Source organism: Chroicocephalus ridibundus, chromosome 8 (genome assembly GCF_963924245.1).
Source record: "Chroicocephalus ridibundus chromosome 8, bChrRid1.1, whole genome shotgun sequence".
In the NCBI taxonomy this organism is placed as follows: Eukaryota; Metazoa; Chordata; class Aves; order Charadriiformes; family Laridae; genus Chroicocephalus; species Chroicocephalus ridibundus.
The window spans coordinates 25,867,349-25,887,375 of NC_086291.1; the positions used below are offsets into that span (position 1 = coordinate 25,867,349).

Genomic DNA, 20,027 nt, shown 5'->3' on the forward strand with positions numbered 1-20,027 from the left:
CTTGTTTGTGGCTGTGCTAAATAGCGTAGGTTGTGTTACATGCAAATCTCAACACATCTTCTTTCTTAGGATTATGGGTACCTGTAACTTCAATAGGTTTTTTTTCCCTTAAGAACACAGCTATGCACACAACTTCAAATCATTTTTCATTCACGCTATAGGATATCACAACGCACTACATCATTGCCAAATTTATACAAAATGTTGCCTTGTGCTCCGAGGAGAAGTGTTCCTGCCAGTCCCCAGTGCTGCTATACGGAATTACATGGGGACAGAAACACAGAAAGCTTGAGAGTTTTGCTTCATGGTTGTTTTATGAAAATACTCTCTTATTTATTAGTCATTGTTTTCGTTCATGTGATATAATACCTGTGCACAGTGAATTTCAGACTCGTGATAAAACACCGGTTCACTGAAGTTTACGGCATAATTCAAGCAAAGGGGGTTATGAGTGATGGACCTTTGCAGCCAAGATGGTGGAAGTGACCGGGTCTCTGTGGGCTGCCTCAGGGGCCGTGCTCGGAACCTGCTGCTCTTTTCCTACCTCCACAACTTGTGCAGCCAACCCCCTTTATTCCATACAATGTGTGTATGGTGACCACCAGAGGGACCCTTTGCACTATGGCACCTTAAAACACATGACATTTTAAAGTTTTATTTACAGCCAGGCCTAAACAACGGGATATTGCAGTGCATCATTTCCTAAGCTTTCACCAAAGGATCCTTACCGGTAAAGCCTGGCTTGCAGCTACAGATATAGCCCTCGGCCTTGTCGTAGCTGAAGGTCGGTGGCAGGCCTGGCACGCTCCCGTAGCGGCTGGCCCAGGATCGCTCCACGCAGTCACCCCCAGAGAGGCAGGGGCTGCTGCTGCACTCCCCGATGTCCTCCTCGCAGCGGGAACCCGCATAGCCTGCGGAGAGCCGTGAGGAGAAGGCGTGTAATTGGTGTGCTACTCGCTCATTCCAGAGCTGAAAATATTATTACGAATTCTAGGTGCACTTGGTTTCGGACTCCGTCGTGTGCTAAAAGATTTCCTCTGCTTCTTGAAGGTCTGAAGGTTTCCCTGCAGCTCTCTGTCAGGGCTCTGCAGCAGGACGTTGCTCAGCTAGCGGAGCTTTGCCGTGCTCTACAGGCTTTGGGACTGTTTAGGAAGTAAGGTGGAGTTCTCTGCGGGTAACAAGGTGCTGCACTGTGGTGTACATACGCTCTCAGGCTGTGTCTTTTGCATCACCTCCCCATGACAGAGGAGGGCAGGGAGTATAAATTGTTTTGTTGTTTGTAAAGTGCTTTATCTGGAGTTTAAAATGCCACAAAGCTCCCCAATTTCTGGAAAATGCTAAGGGTTCTGCCCAATTTTTCCATTTCTAATGTATCAAGAACCATGTAGTCCAACGTGGCATTTACTCCTCACACTGCGCCATGCTCCTGCATCCTCAGTAAGAGCACAAACGTTAAACTTTCGAGAGAGACTTCTTGTACTTGGTGGTCGGCATGCTGAGAGCTTCACAGAGTCTCTCAGAAGCGCAGGGTTTGTGTCCCCACTGCGGGTGTGGGAGCCTTTTCGCAAATGGCTGGATATGCAAGTGTCGCTGGTAGGGGAGAACACAGCCCAGCGTGTTTCACACTACACTGCAGAAGAATTTGCACTGGTGATATGAAGGAGACCGATTTTCCAACATGACAGCTTAATTTTATTCACAAACAGACATTTTGCATTGAAAAGTAAGTTTGTGGAATGGTTTAAAGGTCCTGTTAATGAAGACTAAAAACGGGTCGCCCACAGCAGTGATTCATGTATCGTATGGGTTGAAGGATTAAGCAACTGGGAGATGGACCCCCAACTTTGGCTTATCTCCTGTCTTGACTCCACAATACTGGCACTTTTGGTTTTTTGCCCACTTCTGCGGTGCAGGGAGATCAATCCTTAGCTTGAAGCAGAGCAACTTACCTATAGGGCTCTGACTCACGATAAGTGAAGCCCATCTGAACATAAGCCCATAGAGTATTTTTAAGGTCATGTAGCTTCAACCTTTTATTGTATCAGCAAACAAATGAGGACATCTCTACTACACAAGGAAAGAGTGTTTATAGGAGAACTGAGAGCTTACCTGGCCAGCAGTGGCATGTGTAATTGTCAGCGTTGTCCTCGCAAGTGCCGTTATTGTAGCATGGTTGTGACCAGCATAAGGGCATTAGGGTCTCGCAGTGTATGCCCATAAATCCAGTACCAGTACAGTTGCAGCTGTACCTGCAACACAGAATGCAATGTTCACTCTAGCTGGAAGTCAAGAGACCTGGGCTTTGTTCCCAAACCCGTGCAGGCTTCTTGTGCAGCCTTGGCTAGCAGCTTGCACAGTTGAGTGCAGGCTCAAGACCACCATCTGGTGCTCTAGGAGAAACTGCAGAAACTGGGAACCGACAATGAGCTTTTTCCTGAAATACGTGGTTTTGTCTGGGGGAAAAAGCCTGCTTGTGAATTCAAATTGGTTTTGGCAGATAATTTCTTCTAAGAATTATTGATTATTTTTTTTCCTTTTTTTAATTTTGAGGGAAAACAGTTTCTGGCATTTCCAATGCAATTTGTGTAGGCTTAAAATTAGTCACAAAAGGAAAAGATGGGAGGCAGTAAGTGTGTTAGTATCCCTTTCTCTTGGACTGGTAGAAATTAAATTGGCAAAAAACATAAGGCAATTTCTTTTCCTCAACTAAATGATATTTTCTCTTTGATGAAAACCAGTATTTTATTGTTAGGTTAGGAAAAAAATGTCAATTGCTTGCATGGTTCCAATATTAACAGTAATACAAGCTTCCTTTTGATATCAATGTTACTATTATGGGTTTAGAAGTAAAGAAACTAGTATATATAAAAGAACAATGTGCAGGTAATCATTAATGTCTGGGGGTTTTGCTTGTGTTCTTTTTTCAGGTGAGAAAATTATTATAAAATAGGTAACTCCTATGCTTAGATCATAAGGCATAAGGTCACCTTTTACATGTCATAAGAAAAGGCAGGCCTTTGCAAGATAACTGTGTTAAATGTGTATGCTTGGATGATCTTTGTCTAATAATAATTATCAGAAACAAAAATTTATTCTTATATTGTTTTATTTTACACTAAAATGATACAGTGGCTTTTGTGTGACTAAAATCACTGGGAACCTTGCTGAACAAGATAAGTATACTTATTTGATAATTTCTGAGCTTAATATCTAAGTCTTAGAGTAAATACATGTAGAGAAAGCGGAATTGTTGAACCTAAGGGAACATCAGAGAACAACTGGCTCCTCTAGTCTAACAGACCAAAAAGCGTAAACTTTTTACTACATTATTTAAGCGTACATAAGCAGAAATTTCTGGCAGGCCAGTTTATTACTAGTGTATGGATTATACTTAAATCAAAATCAGAGATGACTTAGACCAGGTGGCATTTGAATTTGGAATATAAAAAGTAATGAGGAAGATGTGAATCAGAAAAATAATTTTCATTCCAAGGTATGTCTCAAAACAGAAGTCTTTCTTCTGCTGTATTTTTCACACATTTCCTCCATGTGCCTTCAGTTTGGTGCTGTTCAGCTTTGTGGTGGAAGACTCTTTTCTGCCTTAGCCCATGCTTCTTTTTTCCTTCAGTCCAGAATCATGGAGCAGTGAGGAATATTCACAACTCTCTGCTTAATGTGAAGCCCCACCTGTGTGCCTTTTTTCTCAGGTATCTTTAAGTGTTTGACATTGCTGTCGACCTTCAGGGACTCTGGAGGGTGCCCCGCTTGTGGGCAGGCTGTAACTGCGCAGGCAGATGCCTTTTTCTTTTAAGAGTCATACTCTTAGACACTCTACCTAACGTATTTTTTGGGCTTCTTGTTTGATGTTCTCACAATATGCAGAAAGCAGTACGTGCAGCTGTTCTTTCCTATGCAATCAAAAGAGCATTGAAGGTCCTGGGAATATTTCCTATGGAAAAAAGGCTTGGAGCACGCAGAGGCGTCCTCTGTGCCTGCACACAACAGGTTTTGTCGGTCCAATTAAAGCACCTCTGTAAACTGTTGGATTTAAATAAGAAATGTGCAATAATGTGCAACTGTTTTTTTAAAAGACCAGGTTCTACTTTGTTGCATTCATGAAACCTCACTGGAAGGATCAGTCTGAAACTTGAGAGTTTTGTTCGGTGTTTGTATTTACGGCTTTAAATGCTGAATCTGTTGCCTTGCACATTTCTGTGAGAGCTGGTGGCACACACAAAAGCCTCAGCTGTACTGTGGCATTAGTCAGAGAAGAAAAACTACTGTTTAAAGACTACAGTTCTTCATTTAACCCAAAAAAATACACAAAAGGAAGGAAATTACTAGACACCCTTCTGTTTTGAATTGCTTTGTTGTCTGACTCTTTTCATCATGTAACAAATGTGGAAAAAGGCCCAATCATTCTCCAGATATCCTGCGGTATTACAAGCCAATTAAAATTGCTCTTACATGTACCTCAGCTTTAAAAGCTAGGAGAAAAACGAGTAGGATTAAGTCTGGCCTGAATGAGCATCCCGGTTGCTCACCTCTCGCGTGTATCCTCAAAAGGCTTGCAGGTTTCTAGGTGGCTCTGCTGCGAAGTCGTCGGGTGCGAGGTGACCTCCCTCCCCCTGCTGCCGTGCTTTAGCTACGCTGGAAAATAGTAAATTGCTTTGTCCTGTTCAGAGTCACTTGGCCCTGCTGAAAAGGAGCTCCACGAGGTTGGTGCCATGTCTCCACACTGTGCAAAAGCTCATTCCCAGAAGATGATCTCTCTCCCCCTCTCATTCAAGGCAAGCAGGCCTTTTGCTGGCATGACTTTGGGACTGATTTTTTTGGGGCACTAAACTCTTCAAAACTGCTTTCTAAAAATTGGAAAATGCACAATAGAGGACAAACCTTCTGCTGGTGAGAGGAGTGCCTGCATGAATACACTTATGAACTTTCAAACTGAGCTTATACACTTATTTTCAGTTTGGAAATCTCCAGCTGAGTATGCAAAGCCAGTATCAGTGAATGAATGCCAGAGCTCTGGCTGCCTGGGCTGCACTAGGACCTCTGTGCAGGGCTATTAACAGTAGGTGCAGAAGCTCACTTTTCTGTTGCCTTGTATTCTCTTCATTTTTTTTCTTTTTCCATGGACTGCAGATTATTTTGACTAAGGAGCTGTTGTCCTGTATGCCTGTAAAGTTCCTGACACATTTCCTAATGATATCTATTACCGTGGTTACCATTATTACAGTTTTCCTCTGCCTCCCTTTTTCTAATACTTCTGTCTGTCGGTGTGGGTAGCTGCAGTTGGCATATTCCATTTTATACGCGCTCACAACTCTCTTGGAAACTAAATTTTGATGAGTGTTAGAAACAGAATTCATGTCTAAATGATAATCCTCAGGGACAGACAAATAACATGTAAATATTTAAAGTACAGATGTGAAAAATGTACTACTTTGTCACTCTTTGCCCTAAATATTTTGTTGTCCTATTGGCTCGGACATCAGACTTGCATTCTGTAATCCTTTTCAAATTTAAACTGAAATCAGCACAGCGTCAAGGAGTGAAATCCACAGTTTGAAATGAAATCAGCTACCTGGCAGAGCGGGCTCTCATAGCATTCCTGTCTGCAAACAGAGGAGCTAATAGCACCTCACACTACCATTGCCCGGCTGCCGAAGACGTACCCGTTGGCATGGTCCATGCACTGTCCCCCGTTGAGACACGGCTGGCTGACGCACTCATCGATGTTGGTTTCACAGAGGTCCCCGAGGAAGCCGGGGGCGCAGGAGCAGGCGAAGCTCCCCAGGGAATCGCGGCAGGTTGCACCATTCAGGCACGGCTGTGACAAGCACTCATCGATTTCCAGCTCACAGTTTGTACCTTCCAAAGCAAAGAAAACAAGCAAACCCCAAACGTAGGAGACAGTTAGTTTTGGAGATCTGAGCAAAGACTGTTTTCAGTACAACAGTCATAGAATTTTTTTTTTTTTTTTTTAAGCAATTGCCTAATTTCAAAAGGAATTTCCTCCTCAATGTGCATTGCTAGACTATTTTTTTCAAGGCTTTGGAGAATTTGTAAAATAACAGACCAGCTGTTATTCACAGGAACAGCCAGAATAACAATTTTTTTTATGTTAGCTTGAACATAAAACCAGAATGAACTAATTTTGGCAGATTATTCAACCCATGCTACTATCCTATTTGTATAGTACAGAAGTGAGTAGTAATTCAATGACCTCAGAAGAGTCCATTTAAAGCTGCGTGTTTAATTGCAGCTTCATTGGGAAGCTGTCTGTTCAGCTGTGTTTTATTTGTTAATTTTTTTTAAGATTTAGTCATGTGTAAATAAATCAGTCTGTGATGCCATGTTTGCAACAGGTCAGAATCTTGGAGCTGCTCTTCAGAGATAATTGATGGAACTAAATCAATTCTAATATTAGTTTGCAGCTATTTATGATAGTTGGCAGGTTAAATATACACTCCTAATCTCTATCACAATCCAGGAAACACTAAGAACATTTCATAATTTCATAATTAATTTCATAAATAATCAAAGCAGGTCCTGCTTTATTTCAGGGTTTTGTATGCTTATGCACTTATTTAGTATTTTGAGTAACAGAGCAATATGCTTTTTTTTAAATAACCTTCACCTGCCAAGTCAATTTGTTTTAACAGCTACAGTACCAGCCACAAAACAGATGCAAAATGGCAAATTATAATGAAGAAACTGCTCTTAAGTGGGCTTCCCTATCTTTTATTTGGCTTACCAAAGTAGCAGCAGTATTGTAAATAGTTTTCAGGGGAATCTCCTACTTTGAAGAGAATCTGCAGCCCTGAGAATGGGCTCCATTTTTTTTGGAGAAGGAAAGTTTTCAGTACAAGAAGATGGGGCAGGCTTGCAAAAGATGGGAACAGGCACATTTTGATGATGGGTATCTTCTCAGCAATTTATTTAGGAGCTCACTTCTAATTCTTTCTTTATGCTGTGTCCTGCTGTGAAATTTTTACATTCTAACTCAGAACATCTTTCTCAAAACACTGAGATTGCTAATATCTAGCACTATTACTTGATTATTAATTTATCTTGACTCTTTTGAATGTAGCATCTTTGTTTAAAACATAAAATAATTTTATAAATCCGTATTATGGATAAATACCTGGAAATAGATTAAAATACCCAAACAGAATTTGAGGAGGTTAACTCTTAACTATTTTTCATTGCATTTAAGCATTAAAGTCCAAGTTCATTCCAGCAGTTAAGAAATATTACTGCTGTAATTTTCACGAATATATTTTTATAGTTCCTTGAGACCACGTATAGAACACTGGGTGGGTGAAGCCGCCGGTCCCGTGCCTCCAGCTTAAGGTTGACTGGTCAGCTAGCCACTACTTTCAGCGGGAGCCTGCCACGAGACCCGAGCACAGGAACGCTCTCTTATGGCTTTATGGTAATGTACATTACATCCAGATATAGTGAGCAATCCCTCTGTGGTCATTGCCCTGTGAATTCGCTGTAATTGTAAACAATGTGTTTGCAGAAGTATGTCTAGTGACCGTAAATCTGCCAGAGCTTGTTAACAGCTTACTGCGAACACTAAAAATCATGTGACAAAACAAGCCCTGTTCAACAGTTCAGCCAAATTTAAAACTACAGGCCTGAAAACAGCCTGACGATTAACATGAGAACATAGCGTCGTTGTTTTGGTTCATGTCTTTAATCTATCAAGCCCAGTAACCTGCCTTCGGCAATGTTGCCTCAAAAGAAAACTTCTCTTTGTATAATGCATCCAGCCGATGCGATATGCCACGCAAACGGGGGGAATTCCTTCCTAGCCTCTCCTGAATCTGCTGTCAGGCTTTCTTATATGTGAAGAGGAGAGATGAAAAGATTAGATCTGCATTTGCACCTCAGTCTAACATTCTGTCATAAATATGCTGTATGCCAAATATCATATGCCAGAAAGGAGGGGGAAAAAAACAAAAGCACCAACGAGCCCTGCCACAGTTATTGCACGGGGCTACAGCATCAAGAGCAAAGGTGTCCTGTCCTAGACCGGGCAGAGTGTCAACAGACACCAAACCACACAAGTGGTTTGAATTGAGAGACCGGGAAGGTGGATATAAATGATATTTATAACTTTTGCAGTTTTCTTTGAAGAACTAAGATTATTTCTTATACTGCTTGCTTTTCAAACAAGTCCTACTGTGCACTGCTTTGTACAGCCCCAGTCAATAAAAAGTAACGCAGGCAAGGATGAAAGAGATACAGCCAACGTTTTCAGACTTGCCTGCCTACAGATATATTGTAAAGTCACCTTTTGGTCAAAGATGCTAGAGTTTTGCAGGCTCAGTGTAGTTCCAGGTGGACCTGCGTTCTCTTAGTATGTCTGGAAATTGGTATCCAGGTCACTCCTGCTCTCCCACACTGTAGTGCTGTGCTCGGGCACAGCAGGTTCAGAGGACTGTCCCCAAATTCCTCAGTCTGTACATGGTAATCTTAAATGTCATTATCTGGGCGAGAGAGTGTCAGATAGCTATTTTCCAGGCATCAGCTTTGAAATGGCAGGGAGAGTGCTCATAAAAAAATCAGGCAGAGGGAAGGAAGAGTTCAGTTTCTTGGGGCAAGGCTTGTCCTTTTTGTGCACAGGTCTATGTGAACCAGCAGTTACCTGCGTGCACGCACAGACCTAAGCTGTTATGGGTCTTGCAACACTGCACTCACCAGGCACACTCAGAGGGCAGTGGGGCTAAATCCAATCAAATGTTTTCGTGCCGGGCACTTACGAACTGTGACAAGCACTCTCTGGATGTTTGTGCCCTCTGCTAATCTTTATTTTGAAAACCATTTGAAATGTGGTCAGTACTACAGGGCTCCTCTCACATAGCAGTCTTGCAGTTTGGAGTCTCAGCATCAAGCTGATAACCGGGGCGTGAGGCAGGGAGCGTTGTCTGAAACTTGAAAGCTGGAGAAGGAAATAGACTTTCTTTCCACTGTGTTGGCAATTGCTGTTGGATGGACAATGCTGTTTGCTATTGATATCCACAATGATGCTGCCACAAGCTCGTTGGGAAGTGAGATCTCTCCTTGAGGTACTTTATCCCATGGTAGAAGCTGCAGGGCCTCTGTGTGCCTTTGATTGCTTAAGACTTACAATGCATCTATGCTAAATATTTGCATGGGTACATATTATTGATAAGAATATTGCATGAGAACTTAAAGATCCATCAGGAATAATTTCTTCACATTGCACAGAGTTCAGCTGTGGTTACACCATAGTAAAAGGTAAGGCACCAAGGATTAACCTAGTCCATTGTACCTATCGTGTCTGTCACTGAAACACTTTCTCCTGCTCTTGTCTTGGGCTAAGACTGGGGTTTGGAACCGCCATGCACCCCTGATCACGCTAAAAAGTTCACTGGCAGTGGAGGACTGGCTTCAGCTGTGTCTAGCGAGGTAATTAACATACCTAGCTGTGGGTAATAACAGGCTCTTACACCATGCTCTGTTGGGGTGAATTAAAAGCAAGTGCAATTAGTGCAATGGAGGAAAAAATGCATTTGATTAAGGTAGCCAGCAAAACTTCAACAAACCAATTGAGCTTCGTTATTTAGCAGCTGTGTGACATGTGTCTTGTAAATAATTTCACACATGCAGAGCATTATCATAGAAACTGCAGATTTCATGCTAAATTTTCCAGTCTTTGGCTCTTCGTGCGTTCTAACCTCTTCCATTTGTGTAAGAATTATGTGTGACATTTCTCAGCTATTTTAAGAAGTGCTGCAGCATACCAATCATACAAAATAGCAGTCAGTCCATGAAACAAGTAGCAACCACAGCCAGTAACTCAAGCATTTGGTTAACATTACTGCTGTAAATTTACTGTATGTTCTCTACCTACATATCAAGAGATATAACCTTCTTTAACATCTTAGGGAAATGAGATGAGGCTGGATGACTTCCCACAGTAATTCATGGTGTCAGGCCAGGATAATAATGGTTGGCAAGATCCCCTGACAGAGTAAATGAGGGTTTTTATTACCAGCGGGGACACCTCAGAGCTTTCATCCAGTAATCCCTCTGGCTTGTGCATTTAGCACAACTCACAGCAAGATGCAGAAAACAACAACAAAGAATGCTTCTGATAAATCATTTTGTTAAGTAGCCTTTAAAAACTGGTGTTTTACTGCTGAAGGAGCAGTCTGCTACTCCCCTATAGAATTATTATGATTAGTCTCTTTGCTGCTGGAAACAGTGTCGGAGTTGTATGTCAAAACACTGCAGCCTCTTCTGCATTGTATTTTAGACCTCTTCTCCTTCCTTTTCTCCTCATTTCTTAACCCTGCTTGTACTGAGTGCGGAGCACTTGCCATTGCTTGGTTTTCAGTGAGAGCAGAGAGCGTCTGCCTGGGAAACAGCAGAATTTCCTAATGAAAGTGGAGAGACTCCAGCAGAGCGAGTTTCCTCCAGCAGTTTGTGTTGATCTAAATCTTCGTTTCTTTTTGTTTGGGCTTTACTATTTTACTATGTTTTCTCTCTCCTTGCCTCTAAGGTGTATGTTCTGTCTCTTTCAAACCGAGTTCCCGGCCTGTGGATCCAGGCCTGGACCCCACTAACAGTGCCAGTTAAACAAATACAGTTTCCTGAATACAACGGGAGGTCTGGGCTGAGTCTGATCATTGCAGAGTAACCATGCTGGTTGTTAATAGGTTTTTCCTTCCTTCTGCTCTTCGGCTTTCCCCTGGTTGTGTAGTTTTCTCCTTGGCTGGCCTGGGCTCAGACACCCGCTGGCAGCAGCGGGGTGGCAGGAAGGTAACAAGCTTCCTTCAAATAACATTCTCTGTGCTCATGAGGGATATTAACGGAGGGCTGGCTTCCAACGAGTGCTGTGTCAGACACGGGAAAGCTGCTTTTTACCTCTGACTTCCCCTTTTGCATGGGGATTTGGGGATGGAGCTGTAAACCACATCGCTTATTTCTTATTCATTTGAATCACTTGAAGCAATAGGTATTTTTCCCCCCTATTGCAGCAGGACTCTTTTTTTTTTTTTTTGCTTTTTTCCCTGGTTTTTTTTTTTTCTCTGTGCTTACCTGACTGGTAATCTATCACTAAAATGCCTCCCCTTTCCTCTTTTTAATGATGCAGTGTGCTACCTCTTGCAGTCCTACCCCTGAACCCAGCTTTGTAATTTGAAGGGAGCTGTCTCCCGCAAGGATTATATGCTCTCCAGTAGAGGAAGCAGGTGAGAAAAATCATACCTATACCTTAAAAATGGAGCTACATAAAATGGGATTAGCAAAAAACAGGCAGTTTGGGAACCCAATAATACTTTTCTTTCTATTTAACTTACATAATGTTCTAGTTGCAAATGAGTCCTTTGTTTCTGTGAAGGTCAGAGGAGAGAAAGTTATTGTGAAATGTTGAGGTTTAACAGTACTGTTTGTTGTGATTAGCAAACCAAGGAAGTCTAATTAGATCTAATTTTTAACCCTGTCAAACATAGGTTTTGTCTGAGGACCAAAAACTATGTATAGCACTCTGAGGACAAGCATTTTCAGAATGTTTCTTTTAAAAGGGAATTTAACCTAGCCCTGTGATGTAGCTCAATGTTCACAAAACTGCTCTGGAGTTTTTGGTAAATGTGAGATTTCTTCAGTCCTTCACAGTGATAAGGTAACCCATAATGCACCAACAGCCGCTGTTGCCAGAGCTGAAGGCAAAGTGGTAATATAGATACGACTAAATAAGTGTGTGGGCGGGGGAGTTGAACTTGGAACATGAATTACGATGGTTCTCCAGGATGCAAAGAAAAAGTTGTTTTAATAGTGCTTACCTGTGTATCCAAGTGGACAGATGCAGTTATACTGTCCTATCTGGTTGAGACATGTTGCCCCATTCAGGCACGGATCTGACACACATTCATTCACCTCCAGGTCACAGTGCTTGCCTTGGTAGCCTGGGACGCAGTAGCAGGAGTATTCATCAACCCCATCCCTGCACACCGCTCCGTTGTGACATGGTTCGGAAATGCATTCATCAAAATCCATTTCACAGAGTGTACCTGTGTATCCTGCGCTACAAAGGCAGGTGGGCCCAGCCAGGCCACTTTGGCAGGTTCCTCCATGCTCACACGGGTTTGTGTCACACACGCTGACAGCTATTTCACAGTTAGGCCCATTATACCCAGCAGGGCACTCGCAAGTAAAGCTGAGGTTTCCAGCAGAGCTTAAACAGGTAGCATTTTGAAGACAAGGGCTTGAGGAGCAGGGATCAGCAGTGTTATTACAAAGTTCCTCCACGCTGTCCACTGATGCGTCCGCACAACAGCAAATATCGCCTTTACAACCAGCAACGCATGTAGAGTTCTTTTGGCAAGAGTTTGACAGGCACCTGGAATCATTCCTCGTGCAAAGTGACTCTAGAAAGGAAAAAAATAAATCCTGAGGACTTCCACATCACTGAATGTAACCAAGAGCGAAAGAAGCGCAACTCTTAACACAACTGTGCTTCAAAACGAACACCTCCAATTGTTGGCAGTTGAGAAAAAAAACAGGACTGGTAACCTTGTGACACATATTAGTAGACTAATAAATATAAAGTGAAAACAATTATGAAAATATAAGTAGGTTGTAATTTCCTGTTCTTGTCTCTTCTGACAACCATAGCCTGGAGTGTGAGGACTGCTTAGCTGTATTAACAGTGCACTTGCAACAATATTGGTGGTTGTCAACAGATATCCAACAATATGGAATGCATTTAGGTGTATTTAAGACAAATTTATTTTTTTAATGAGAAAAAGGAATTGAACCACCTCTTTTCAGCTCAATACAACTTTGTATTCTTTTGTGGTGGAAGCTTTTTGTATTAGAGTTCAACAAAGCTAAATGACTCAGGTGCAGTTATAGCTCAAGTAAGTTGTTCAAACCATCATGCACTTTGATTTTGACTTCCTGATGGTAAATAGTAATTGACAGCTGTACAGCATTTCCACCACAAAGAATCTCCCAAACACCTGAGATTCAAAATAGCCCTCAGAGATCCTTCCAGCCTCTGAGGCTGTAAGGACACTGTGAATACGGTGTAAACGTTTTCTTTACCATCCAGGAACTCGGCTCCTGGCAGTAATTAAAGGCCACTTGGAGTTGCCTTGCTGCTGTAAAGACAGGCTGACAATAACAATAGCTACTTCCCAGTTCCCAATCAAGGAGGAGCAAGCTGTTACCAGCATTGTTCATAGCCCACAACTGAGAAACACTGATAGAGTTAAAGCAGTGAAAGTAGTGAAGGATGTTCTTTCTAGTAAAAGAAAACATGAATTTTGCCATGAAACTGTGTATATTTTTAAAATCATGACTGATTGTCTCCATCACAAAATAAATGGCCATATTCGGATAATCATGGCATACGTAATGCACGTATATACTGGCTGCCTTAAATTCAGTGATAGGCATACTAAGCAATAGCAGCAAGATGCTAAATACTGAGTGCCTGAGGTAGGTGTGTTCACCTGGCTGAATCCTCTGCAATTACAGCTTTGCTGCCAACAATGTCAAGTGAGCTAGGCTGAAGTTTGTGTATTCCTATCTGTGCTATAAGCAGGTCTCCCATGTGCAACACAGACACAGGTGAAGAGTGCAATGGGGTTCTGTTGATCACTAAATTAATCTCATAATATCACGTTGCTTCTGTCACGACTTGCCATTGTTTTGGTATGGGTCAGTGGAAACGGTGTTAATCATCAACACACATCCCGCGGCATTTGGGAATTTTGTTACTCCCATATAAACTAACTCAAGGCTGCGGAGATAGTAAGACCCAAAGGGGTGACTGCAAATGGGGTGTTTGCTCTAGACCTCTAACTTGGTCTAAAGGTCAAGCTTTTGAATGCTGAGGAGAGGCAAGTGGAACAAATCCTGCCTCCAAATACTGTGCTAGTAAAATGAAACAATGACAGATCAAATCTCATAGGCAGTGATTAATGGAGAGAAGAAAGGCAAGTAGTTATTTACTGACATAAACGACCTAGAAGACAGGGACCACATAAATACCAACCTAAAAAGCCAAGTGCATGTATAGTATTTTGATTCTTACTGACCAAATTGGAAAATCTGATCTGGAGTATAACAAGAAGAGCTCTATCCAACTGATTTGCACCATGTTACAAGAAATCCTCTACTGTATAGTGAACATCTGAATACCATCAGACTTCTAACATGATTACAATGTTGACATTCCTCAAAATATGAGGGTAACACTGTAAAAAAATATTTTGCATATTGCTAGAGGAGAAAAAAATATTGTGTCACAGAAGGAGAAAAAAAGCAGTTGTATCTTGGCCAAGAATCTATGAAATAAAGCTGAATGTTCCTTTTGGAGAGAAGGTGGTGATTCAGAAGGGAAAGACCAGTGGACTGGAGCATGAAAGTTGCATTAAATGATCTCTATGAGAGTGCTGTAAACATTCTGTTTTCATCTTTCAGTTTATACTTTTATTCTGAAGCCACGTCTGGAGACACGAAGGGTGCATGTGTTCTACAGCAGTTACTTGAAAATGAATGGGAGAACAGTGTATGTTTTCTGAAAGAGCATGTTGTGGATGAGCTGAACTTCTTGGAGAAATTCAGACCCTCTACCACCAGTCTCAAATTTTTTCCTGGTTCTTGGAACTGAGATTCAGGAGGGTGGACGCAATAGAGAAGGAGATGGGGCACTGAAAGAGAAGCAGCGTGTAGAGATGCTTATCAATAACTGGGACTAGACCAATGCTGATGATAAAGTCCTGGGACAGATCTCTGGTTGGCTGGGAAAGTGGAAAGACTAGGGCTGATCACCTGAGGATAACAACCAACCAATGGGGATTGTCAGAGAATACAAACTGACTGAGGAGGATGCATTTTCATTATGCGTATTTTAGTATGTAATATAATTTAATCCAGTTTTTTTTTCCCAGGAAGGGAAGGTGAAGGAAAAAAGCCTGAGAAGGCTTTACCAGCTTAGGAAAGACAATTTACATAGATATAACACTATGATAATAAATGGGGAGGTTGGAAAAGTTATCCATACTTCATTGTTGTGCCTTCTGACTTGAGGTGTACACAGGAGCAGCAGTGCCTCTGAGAATAAAAAGTACCAATCTGAATGAACCTGATGCTCATAAGTAAGTACATTTACTGAGTCAAATACCTAATTAATACTTGTCTGAACAAGCGGAATAGAGATTTATGTAGTAACATTGACAATAAGTGTGACGTCATGATTTAAAACAATCAGTGGTCTTAATGATTACATAGAAATAGTTTCTTGATTGTTTCTTTTGGGGTGTTGCACGTATACGTAAAACCTGAGAAATGTTTTAGCTCATATGTACCAGAGATGCAGAGGAGCAATATCTAGAAAAGGTATGGTCTTTTCTTCCTAGAGATTATCTTTATTTAATGCAGGCTAAGATAGACCTGATTAAGAAAGCAAGCTAAACCTCGGTTAGCACGAGGAGAACTGGAGCTTTACCTCCTGTTCTTTGAAGGAAAACAGGACAAAAATAGCACTTCTGATTTAGCCTGCCTTTAAAATGATTGTCCCCAAGCCTGTTAACACTCAAGTTTTGCACTGGGAGCAGATATTTCGTCCTAACGTGGTGTCAGTTGTACTTCCTTCAGCTCATAGCTCTCACTGAATGCAAAATTCAAGACATTGGTCATAGTGTACTGACTTGCTCCACAGTCAGCAGTATCCCGGACCTTTCTCCTAAATACACTCTCGTGTATGTTCTGATGTCCCAGTTTACATTATTTTGTATATTACCTATGTGTTTCATTTATTTTCTTCGGCCTGGATAATACAGAGCTTACTGCAATCTATTAATTACAGTTAAAATGAGCAAAACTTCATTCCTTAGGAACTTTTGCATCCAACATTTTTCTTGGGATTGCACAACTTTAAAGAGCTTTCCCTTCAGTCTGTCTACCTAATTAAAATTCATTAAAAGTGCATGTTTGAAGAAACATTGCAAATTTGAAGAAAGTAACTCTGATTAAGCTGTAATGTTATCTAACTGTTGTACTGTGTAAACTGCAAGAGGTGAGGTCAATCATTCAAGTGCTTAAGTAGGACCACTGTGACATGAGAAGCAATTTGGTTAATTATTACTGCTTTTCCAGAGATAATTTGCATACAACAACTCCATTTGCTGTAATAACTGTGCGTGAGAGAAACTGAAGCGTTTGCCAGCCTGCAGTTCTGATACCAACATACTAGCTTTGAGCACTGCTTAAAAAGCTTCATAGCTCTCTGAGGCAGTAATAGCAGATGGAAAATGAGAGAAGAGGAAGGAAAGCCCTAAAAGCACAGTCTGTAGTGAAGGCAACCCATTTGTTTCCAAGGTGACACCACAATGGGAAAAACATGAAAATGGAAAACCTTTCCTGGACTTTTTAAACTAGTATCTTAATTTCAACTCCTCTGGCTTTTATAAATCAAATTTCTTACGCAAAAATTGCCAACAGACAATTCAGTAAATCCAATACTCCCTACAGGATGCTTTTGTCTGTTTTGTACTACAAGTTTACAGCAAAGCAATAAAGTTTTTGCTCGTTTTATCTTCATTCTAATGCACTGTGCCATGTTTTTTTATTATTTGCACAGTTCTTGAGGAACACGAGCTCTGAAGTTCTTAGCAGCGATGTAATTACTGTTGAGTTTTAGCTTACTTGTGAGTTAAAGGCTAGGATCAAGAGTTTTTGTTAGGGGTGCTATACAGTAGTTTTAAGCCAGCAGCAAAACTGCATCTCAAAAAGGTGATCATCAAAGGGTATGCAGTTATCATACTGTGGTTATCAAATAGTATGTAGTTCACCAGGACGTTCCCATGATTTTTTGAGAAAAGTCATGTTCCTAAATTATGTGAGTGCTTCAGAAAATCCTTGGATCCTGGATTGCTAGTTAGAACACCACTTTCCACTTATTTGAGATGAATTATTTACACTACCTCCTTTCCTGCCCCATGGAAACTCAGTTTCCCTGCTGCTCTGGAGCGACGAGGAAGGATGGATTTGGGAACCTATTGAGCTATCGAGAGCTATGTGGAAATGAGAGAGGAAGAAGATCATAGCATGTGGAAGCTGAACTCTGGTGTGGCAGAATATGGTGGTGTCTGATGCAAAGGCTGGCTTTGTCTGAGCTCATGGTTGAAGAATATTCTCTATTACATTTGCAGAAAGTGGGCAGAAATACGTCAGTGGTTTAGGGGGCTTGATATTTGGTAAGGCTGCAGAGGGATAACCTGGAAAGGCTTCATGTTCTAGCTTAGATGTATAGAGGAGTCGTTTTCATTCTTAAGCAATTAAGATCACTTTGGCACTGACTTGTTCTGACAGAGAGTCTTAAAATTTGTATGTAACATTAGGAAAATGGAAACAAAATGCTGATCACTTTGGATTTACACTGACTGACACTTGAGGTAATTATCAGTCTCTTTATAAACATTGATACATTAATCTAATTACGAAAGGAATTAGTGCCAAATATTTTACCCCATGGTTAAATCCGTTTGATGCAGATGAAATCTTTGGCGGTAAAATTCTTTGCAGTAAAGCTTGCCATCTACTGGCAAATCATCAGTACTACCAGAAACACGTCAATACCTGCAGCTTTTAAAGTTGGTGCAAACTATTAAGAAATAAGAAGTAATAAGTAATAAGAAATATACAAAATGCTGAGAAAGAGCCAGTTTTTTCCTTTTCGATAAGCTTACTTAAATTCATTAAAGAGATGTGAGTGTATAAATACTTGAGCTTATATAACTAATCAGCACTAAAAATGCGTGATTTTGGTCTGGTAAAGACTTCTTGCCAATCAGAAACCACGGACGTGCTACAAAAGAATTTGGGTGTTGGAATTGCATGACAATGAGCATGGGAGGGCAAAATTAAATTAGTGGCAAAGTTAACATAAACAGGGCAGGAGTCTTGAGAGGGCCAAAGCAATTCGGCACACATCTTCTGACTCCTGATAAGGAAACCAGCGTGCCTCAGTAAAGCAGGTAATTTTGAAGAGCTCATCCTTATACCTTTCCTGAAAATTGGGTTGCGTTCTTTTGTTTGAATCAGAGAGCTAGAGAGTTCATGTGTGCTTTTCAAAATATTCTGTTACCTAAAGTAGATAAAATAAAAAGTAAAGTAAATTGATCCCCAATTCTGAGAACCTGATTAGTAATCTCAGCCATTCAAAGCCCACAAACAAAACCTGGCAAACCGTGCTAGGTTGCTTTTGGCAGACTTTCAGCAAAGACTTGTTATTTCCGGACACAACTCTCCCTACAAGTTGGTGGAGTATCATAATCAGCAGCAGAATTGAAAATCAAATTTCAATCACTGCTAATCGCATTGTTATGAACTGGAGTTCACTTGACTGTGGTCATGCCTGCACTTCGCTAATCATCTCATCATGCCTGGAGGCTGCTTGTAATTTGCAGTGCTATTCTTTAAATGTGCCTTCTTCCCCTGAAGGAGGACTCAGCTTCACAGAAGCTCTCAATACTAACAGTTTCAGGGTCTTTTACATATACGGTGGATATTTTCTGACCTTCTTAACAGAGACAGTCTATTTTCTAGGAAAAAAAAATATCTATGAGAAGATAGAGAACTTCTTGATACCCGTATAGTCATCAACATTGATGAGTTTACTGTGCTTTGAAGAGAACTGCTTTCTTTTTTTCTTACTTTTTTTTTTTAAAGAAAGAGTTATTACTTCACATGTTTGACTTAAAACTAGGAAGCTACACCAGCTAATGCAGATAAAGCAGTTCACAGCAAAAAAAAGCACTTTTAATGAACTCATACATTTTGGAAAGAAATGGATAGAAAAAAAACAATATTCTGGTCTATGAGTTTAGAAAAGAAATTTTAAAAATACTCCTAAGGAAAAACTGATCAAATTACAACAGCAAAAAAGAATGTGTTGGGTTTTTTTTAAGAAAACAGCTCAGAAAATGTGTATTGGGTGGGGGTTTTTGTTGGTTTTAATTTGGTAAAATAGTGTATATAATTGACATCTTGGTTGTGGTCACTCACTAGAAGGATGAAACTTCCTTGGGATAGAGGAAGGAACCAGTGCTTCACTTAGTGTTATTACTTCAATCTGTCTTCTGTTGACTCAACAACAGCATACAGCATTTGTTCACAACTGAAGGCTTACCTTATGATCAAATAAGCTCACTAAAGAAGTCATGGGATAACATGATGGTGGCAAGGGCTTAGATAGCCCAGTGTCTGGAGTTAGAAACGAGAACCTTCAATGCTTGTGTTCATTTCTTGTTTAAAACTTGCCCCTGGGATTTTAAAACAAGTGTGTGAATCTGTGTCGCTAAAATATCAAGCTTTGTGACTTTAGAGAGATCTTGAAATAATTAGCATTTAACTGGAAATGTATAAAATATTGCCCAAGGCATTTAGGGCTGCATTGAAGAGCGCTTGGCTTTGGTATATCTAGGAATATCTCAGTTTGTCTGCAGTGCACCATGACACAGAAAATACAGTTCATCACTATGACAATAACTTCCTTGCAAAGACAGCCTTAGAAAGTTGTGGGAGTGCATATATATTCAATCTTGATGTATCTTGAACAACTAGGGAAGAGATGAGCACAGCTGCATAATCGACAGTGACAGAGACTGGGATCAGATACCTTCACCATGGACTGAAAGGCAGAGATGCCGTTTGTGGATCAGCATTTGGCAGATGGGGAAGAAAAGGACATGAAACCATGCCGTTCTGGATGAAACAGAGCCAGGTAAGGGGCTATCTTAGCCCTCAAAATAGCTTTTTCCATTGTGATTCTCTGTGAATAGATAATTTCAGATTTTCCACACAGTTCTGATTGCCAGACTGAAGTCTCAAACTTCATAAATATTGTTCTAATGCTATTTTACCCCCTCCCTGCCCGTCTCCCAGAACATTTGTCTACTGTCGTAATTATTTAATGCAATAAGCAGCTTGTAGTTACTGTGGCGGCATTTCTCCTTTGCAAGCTTCACCTGTGA

At 40.9% G+C, this 20,027-nt stretch overlaps 1 protein-coding gene across 5 annotated transcripts in view; it reads right to left on the reverse strand.

Moving 5' to 3' along the window:
* The window catches only part of CRB1 (crumbs cell polarity complex component 1), a 114,609-nt gene that overhangs the window by 67,677 nt on the left and 26,905 nt on the right, over positions 1–20,027 (reverse strand). For 3 of the 5 annotated variants that reach the window (XM_063343882.1, XM_063343879.1, XM_063343881.1), the window contains exons 2-5: positions 11,826–12,410; positions 5,679–5,874; positions 2,110–2,249; positions 729–911 (exon numbers count right to left, since the gene is read on the reverse strand). In XM_063343882.1, the coding sequence (XP_063199952.1) occupies positions 729–911; positions 2,110–2,249; positions 5,679–5,874; positions 11,826–12,410 (1,104 nt within the window). The remainder of the gene's footprint in view (positions 1–728; positions 912–2,109; positions 2,250–5,678; positions 5,875–11,825; positions 12,411–20,027) is intronic. The other 2 variants (XM_063343880.1, XM_063343884.1) reach the window with 2 other exon arrangements.